This window comes from Plecotus auritus (genome assembly GCF_963455305.1).
Source record: "Plecotus auritus genome assembly, chromosome: 4".
Lineage (NCBI taxonomy): Eukaryota > Metazoa > Chordata > Mammalia > Chiroptera > Vespertilionidae > Plecotus > Plecotus auritus.
The window spans coordinates 89,879,715-89,887,153 of record NC_137775.1 but is presented as its reverse complement, the minus strand read 5'-3'; the positions used below and the strand labels follow the sequence as shown (position 1 = coordinate 89,887,153).

The window sequence follows — 7,439 nt, the reverse complement described above, 5'->3', positions numbered from 1 at the left end:
TTTCCCCATCACTTGTCTGTCACTCTGCTGACTCTTGGTGTGTCTGTGCTGGGTCCTTGGCACCTTGCGCAGGCCTGGCACACAGTAGGCACTCAATGCTTATTGTTGACATGAATAGTCCAATTAACTGATGTCTAAGTATGGGGATGGTAGGGGTCCCCAGGATGCTTCTAGAATACCCTGAGGATCTGGGGGAGAGGACCAGGGAGGAGGATCCCAGGGGCCAATTTCTGACCAGCCCACGGGCCTCCACTTCACAAGTTGGCACCCAGATATATTTTTTATCCTCATCTGAGAGGATATGTTCATTGACTTTCGAGAGAGAGAGAGAGGAACATCAGTCGGTTGCCTCCTGCAAGCTCCCTAATCAGGGATCAAACCCACAACCTTTGATTCCCTGACTGAGAATCAAACCTGCAAACTTTCGGTGTATGTGGATGATCTACTACTTGAGCCACCCGGGTCCAGGTCCTTTTTAATTGACTTGTAAAAACAGGAGGGTTGGCCAGTTTCCTCAAAGTTTCCTGGCCCCTCCCTGGCCAGCAGAAGATGAGGGGCAGAGGTCAGGGCGGTGGAGGCCAGACCCATTACACAAGGCAAAATCAGGAACTAGAAGGAGCTGCCTCTGGCCACTTTGTTGCCAGAGAGAATGGTTGTCTTTCCAGGAAAGCTTAGGGAATCTTCAGCAGAGCCCTTGGTTTTCTGCCTTGGAGAAAATAGGGCAGGCTTGGCGGGCAGGGGGAGGTCATCCCAGCTGAGGGTGGGACGGAGGTGAAAAGGGGAGTTCATCTCAGGAGGGGGTGGGGTGGAGAGTAAACTATGACTATATTCCTGTCATGGACCAGCCGCAGCCCCTCTGCACCTCCCTCCCCACCTCCTCCAGGGCTCCCCATTGTTACCAGAGACAACATCCTGTTTCCTTCACTCGCCTCACTCTGCCAGGTCCCTGGACCCCCTCATTCTGCTTACAGGGGGCAGGGATGGTTCAGGCATCTGGCCCCAGGCCAGGTCCAAGGTTCTCACTGCTGGAAGACCTCACAGCTGTGGAAGCGAGGCTGGGAGGATGGGGTGTGACTTACCCAAGGTCACAGCAACTGCAGATGTGGGCCAGTGCTTGGTCAGGTCTCCATGGTACCCTGGGAATTACACAATTTGGAGGTTCCCTGAGAAGCTCGAGGCCTGACTTCCCTTTTTTGGCTCAGTATGGTCAGTTCCTCCCCTCCAAGCGCTTTCTCCAGCTCTGTGTGGCCTGCAGGGTCCTCACACATATCCTAGAAGTATGTTCAGATCAGTGAGTTCTGGGGCTTAGAGGCACAGGCTCTGGGGCAAGCAGGCCTGGATTTGATCCTGTTACAGAACTTTCATTTATTTATTCTTTTTTTAAGTCTTTTCCCCAAAAATATATTTTTATTGATTTCAGAGAGGAAGGGAATGGGAGAGAGAGATAGAAACATCAATGATGAGAGAGAATTGTTGACTGGCTATCTCCTACATGCCCCACACTGAGGATCAAGCCTGCAACCCAGGCAAATGCCCTGACCAAGAATCAAACCGCGATCTCCTGGTTCATAGGTTGACACTCAACCATTGGGCCACATCATCTGGCCTTATTTATTTATTCTTACATCAAATGTTTACTACTGGGCACTGGGGCATAGCAGCTGACAAAACAGATGTAAGTGCCTACTCTTGTGGCGTTTACATCCTAGTGGGGGAGGCGGAGAGCAATAAGATAGGAAGTAAAAGAAAATATATAGCATGTCAGACAGTGATTTGTTATGGGGACAAAGCAGAGGAAGGGAAGGAGAGAAGGCAACAGGAGATGGGGAGGAAGGAGTGCACTTTTAAATAGGTTGGATGGCCTGATCAGCCTGGTCCAGTGGTTGAGCGTTGACCTATGAACCAGAAGGTCATGGTTCGATTCCTGGTCAGGGCACATGCCATGGTTACTGGCTCGATCCCCAGTGGGGGGCATGCAGGAGGTACCCAATCAATAATTCTCATCATTGATGTATATATGTGTGTGTGTGTGTGTGTGTGTGTGTGTGTAATCTCCCTTCCTCTCTGAAATCAACAAAAGTCTATTTTAAAAATAGGATGGATGGATGGATGGATAACGTTTGGACAAACCTTGAAGGAGATAAGAGATGGAGCCATGGTGATACCTGGAGAAAGAGCCTTGCAGGCAGGAGCAACAGTAGGTGCAAAGGCCCTGCAGCAGAAACATGTCTGACATCTGACATGTTAAGGAGCTGCAAGGAGGCCAGTGTGGCTGGAGCAGAGTGAGAGGCAAGAACTAGAAGTTGAATCAGTCAGACCATCCAGGCCAGGGCCTTGTAGGTCATAGTTTAAGCCTTTGGCTTTAACTCTGAGTTAATTGGAGCCATTGGACAGTTTGAGCAAAAAAAGGACAGAATCTGATCCACGTTTTATGAAGATCATTCTGGTACTGTGTGGAAAAGAAAAACAGGAACACCAATTAGGACGCTATTCAATAATTCAGGTGAGAGGTAATGCTCAGATGAGGATTATGCTAAGTTAAATAACCAGAGAGAGACAAATATTTTATCATTTCACTTACATGTGGAACCTAAAAAACTAAACAAGCCCGACCGGCATGGCTCAGTGGTGAAGCGTCAATATATATATATATATATATATCTCCCTTCCTCTCTGAAATCAATAAAAATATCTTTTAAAAAAACACTAAACAGCCCTGACCGGTTTGGCTCGGTGGATAGAGCGTCGGCCTGCGGACTCAGGGGTCCCAGGTTCGATTCCGGTCAGGGGCATGTACCTTGGTTGTGGGCACATCCCCGGTGGGGGGTGTGCAGGAGGCAGCTGATCGATGTTTCTCTCTCATCGATGTTTCTGACTCTCTCTCCTTCTCCTTTCCTCTCTGTAAAAAAATCAATAAAATATATTTTTTAAAAAAAACACTAAACAAATGAACAAACAAACAAAAAAACTCACAAATACAGAGAACAAACTGATAGTTGACAGGAGGCTGAGTAGTGGGGAGATGGGCAAAAAGGTGAAGGGGATTAAGAGGTACAAACTTATAAACAGGTCACAGGGATATAAAATACAGCAGCGGAAATACAGCCAATATCTCAATACAGGCAGTCCTCGGGTTACGTCGAAGATCCGTTCCTATGGCACGATGTAACTCGATTTTTGTTGTAAGTCGGAACCCACCTACATAAGTACCTACGTCACTCACATGGAGCACATACACAGCAGTAATGAAGTGAAACAGTGAAAAAAAAATTTTAAAAGAAAGATAACAATTCCTGACCTTTACTTGCGGTAAATAAATAATAAAAAACATAAAGCAGCACATATGTTGAAATGACGGAACTTTTTTTTTAATAAATACTGTAAATGGGAGATGATGGCGAGGTAACCACAAACTGACGTAAGTCGAGTCCGACATAACCCGAGGACTGCCTGTACCTTTGTATGGTTACAGATGGTTACCAGACCATCTATCTGGTTAGTATATAAATGTTAAATCACTATGTTTACACCTGAAATTAATATAATATGGTATGTCAACTATCCTATATAATAAAAGCCCAGCAACCATAACAGCAGAATGACCAGAACGACCACTTGACCCATCACTATGAGGGGCACTGACCACCTCTTGGTCCTTCCCCCCCCCCCCCCACCGCCGCCCCACCACTGCCCCACTGGCTGTCAGGCTCCGATCGCCCAACGGCAAATTGGGAACCTGGGTGGGTGGCGGCAGGGGGTGGGGCCGGTAGCCAGGGAAGATGGCCCTGATTGCAGGCTAGGCCTAGGGACCATACCCGTGCACGAATTTTGTGTGCTGGGCCTCTAGTACTTTAATAAAAAGAGCTTTATATTCCAGAATAGAAGAAAGTAGAGCCACCTGGATTTAAAAAATGTGGTTACTGAATTGTGATAGGAAGAGAGAAGTCGAGGATTTTGGCCAGAGTAAGTAGAAAGGTACAGCTGCCACTTACAGAGATGGGAAAGCCTTAGGGAAGGGCAGGTTTGGGAGGGAGAACAGGCCGTCCATCTGCGGTGATCCTAGGTAAGTTGCTTCTGCACGCTGAACCTCAGTTTCCTCATCAATGAGTATAATAATCGCTCCCTTGCAGAGTGGTGGTGAGAAATGAGAGAGATCACGAGCTCACTAGCTTGGCGCACGTGTGTACCCAATACACATCCCACCTCTGGCCCAGGGATGACACGGCCATCACAGATCTTCAGGGAGAAACTGGAAGGAGAGGAATGCAATGCCTATAAATCTGCACTGGCTCCTCTTCCTCCAGGTAGAAATGGAATGGGCCCTTTAGATGGTTAAGTTTTCTTTCTTCGAGGTCTTTGATGATTTTGGCAATGTGATGATGCCATTGGAGGCTGGAGGTGAAGCAATGATAAATGGTCATATTCCCAAGGCTAGGTTAAAGTTTATGAAACACTTTGACAACTATTATCTCATCTGAGTCCAGTCCAGGAAGGCAGAAATTATATCCATTTTTATGATATAGGAGAATGAGGTACACATTTTAAAACAAAACAAACCCAGGCTATCTCTACAGCTTGTTACCATGTGGAATTTAATTTAATCTTGGGGTTGGGGTTGTGGGGGAGTAGGTAGAGAAGAGGGTCCTGAAGTGGGTATTCCTCTTCCTCATGCCACCCAGCTCTTCCCAACTGGGCCCAGCTGTGAGATGGACTGTGACCCCACTCCTCTGCCCCAGGGGAGGGCCCACAAGTGCCTGCCCAGGTCCTGTTCTCCATCTCACCCACTCTGAGGATGCCTGGTGTGTCTGGGTTGCTGCAGTGTTACTGCTTCTGAGATTTGGGCAAGTGGGTCTCAGACACAGTCCCATTCAGTCACTCCTCCCAGATCCCCCCCCCCCCCCCACACACACACCTTTGGTACTGAGGTAACTGAGGAGGGGACTGGAGCGGGAAGAATCCGCGTGCATACAGCCACATCATTAGAAAGTGTAGTCTGGGTTCCGTCTCTGAGGTCTGAACCCAGCTAGGAGAATTCCTGCATCTGTTCCTTCTACTTCTTGCAGCCCAGCTGCCCCCTCCCCTCTAGATACCAGGTGCCAGCACACAGCTGTCTCTTCCTTGCTCCCCCACCATAGCAAGCTGTCCTGGGTGGGACTGAGCTGGGTGGGGCAGCCCTGTGTACTGAGTGTCCTGTGAAGCCGTGTCCCCATAAGCAAATTCAGGCAGAGACTGCTTCAGAGCAGTGGTTCTGACTGGTAAGTGTTGCTGCCCATAGGAGTGGGGATTTGGGAGGGTAAGGAGTGTCAGGTCAGGCTGGATCAAGGGCCCAAAAAGAAAAGTTAGAATTGCCTGGGGAGGAACTTCTGCTGGATTGAGGGAGAAGGAATGGAGAATGTCCAGAGAATGTGTGCGAGAGGAGAGGGTGACTAGAGAAGGGAAGGGTGCAGGGGACTGTAGGAGCCCTAGGCCCTGGTCCCAGCTTTCCTCTCCAGGGAGAATCCCTCCTGCCCCAGCTACCTCCCCAACAGAAAGGGCTTCAGGAAAGCAAAAGGGACCCATGAGTTGAGGTCTGGGGAGTGTGATGGTGGAAAGTGAAGGGGGTGGGAATTCTGCCCAGCACCCCATGTCTTTGCAGGTGAGGAGGAAGCCGGAGAGGCAAGCCCAGATTCTGGATTGCCTTCGAAGTCACTGACCCGGCCATGCCCGCCCCGCTGCTCCCACACCTGCTTCGAATGCTGCTGTCCCGCCTGCTGCTGCCCGCTGCCCGCCTGGCCCGCCAGCACTTCCTGCCCCTGCTGCGTCGATTGGCCCGCCGCCTGGGCTCCCAAGACTTGCGTGAGGCTTTACTGAGCTGTCTGTTGTTCATCCTCAGCCAGAGACACCAGCCAGACACTGGAGAGGCCTCCAGAGTGGCCCGCCCTGAGAGGAGGGAGAGGCTAGCCCCACAAAAATGAGGCCACGAGTCCTGGGAACAGCAGGAACGAAATGCTTTCTTGTGGAGTAAGACGGTCCTGGCACCATCACTGACCGAAGCCTGCCCAGTGGGCATTAGACATGGTTCGGGACTGAGCATGAGAGGGGTCTGAACAAGACTTGCCTCCCGGCCCCAGCAGGAATGACTGGAACCTGCCTCCAGAAGAAAACTGGTCTGTACCTCCTCTCTGCAGTCCTCAGGGCCTTTCCTCATCACCGGGGCCACCTCCTTGCCCCAGACAAACGCAGGGGGTCCAGGGAGGGACAATGTTTAACCCAGGGACAACTAACCATTTAGTGGAGAGGCAAGATTTTAACCCAGACTGTCTTCCCGACTGAGGATACCTTAAAAGCGTGAAACCTTGATTCCCCCCCACCACCACCACCACACCCCAGACTCAGTCCCACCCTAAAGCCCAGCATGCAGCAGGTGCTCAATAAATATTTTTGAATTCCTGGGTTGCCTTTGAAATTCTTATCAGCCGCACTCCTGCCTGTGCTGCCAGATAGTCTCACCTGGCCAGGCGCTGAGGGTGAGGGGTCCTCCGACCCCATTCCTTTGAGCCTGTCAGGCCTCATCTCCCGGAAGCTTTCTCTTGTCTCACTGCCCTCGGCCCCACTCTGGCCGCAGTCCCGGGCCTCCCTCGGAGAATGTGGTTGTCCAGCTCACCGTAAGGAGGAAAACGTCCTTGACTGCGCTTGGAGCCTCTTCTCAGCTCCTGCTGGCGGGAAGAGGGAGGTTTGTTGGCTGAGGGGCCCTGTGGGCCTCCGCCATGGGCAGCAGTGCAGACATGCCTGCTCCTGAGGGGCACTCTGCGGGGCAGAGAAGGTGCTGCTGCGGGTGGGGGGCGGGGGGACCTGAGGAACTCAGCGCTTCATTTCCTCCCCCGCAGCGGGACGTCCGTCAGCGGTCAAATGAGAGTTGCCAGATGTATTTGCATCTCAGCCTCCGGATCATTTGTTTAGGCTCCTCCAGCAATAATCCTCCTCCCTCCTCCTTCCACAAGCTCTAGGGCCAGAGGGGCATAGTAAGGAACAGAGGCATCTCACAGGACCCCATCGTGTCCCCACACCCGGCAGAAGCTAGGGCCAGGGGAAGACCTGAGACCAGAGCTGAGAGCCCCACTCCTGCCCTGTGGGCTTCCCGCCAGACCCCCGCCCCCACCCCCGCCGCGGCCCTGCGTTTCCTTCTGGCGTCCTCAAAAGCCAGCGCACGTGCTCACCCCTCTCGGGCAGGCGGCCTGGGGGGAGGAGCGGGGTGCAGGGGGTGAGAGCCCCTTGTCCCCTAACCCTGTTCCCCTCCGAGGCCACGGGAGCCTTTTTCTTTTTCTTTTCTTTTCTTTTTTTTTCTTTTATCCTGCATTGGGCCTTGCTCCCGGCCTCCCTTGCAGCTGGCCTCCCTGCCACCGGGCTCCCCGGAGCGCTCCCGGCTCCCGAGCTGCGCCGGGCGGGGACAGAGCCGGCCG

The 7,439-nt window shown here is 51.8% G+C and overlaps 1 protein-coding gene across 1 annotated transcript; it reads left to right on the top strand.

Annotated features, from left to right (window-relative positions):
- Nucleotides 1–5,699: 5,699 nt before the first annotated feature.
- On the top strand, nt 5,700–5,954 carry MYMX (myomixer, myoblast fusion factor; the record flags this gene model as incomplete). Its single annotated transcript, XM_080665081.1, has 1 exon — nt 5,700–5,954. One exon carries the CDS (start codon nt 5,700–5,702, stop codon nt 5,952–5,954), a length of 255 nt encoding a protein of 84 aa, XP_080521207.1.
- Between the last annotated feature and the right edge of the window lie 1,485 nt (nt 5,955–7,439).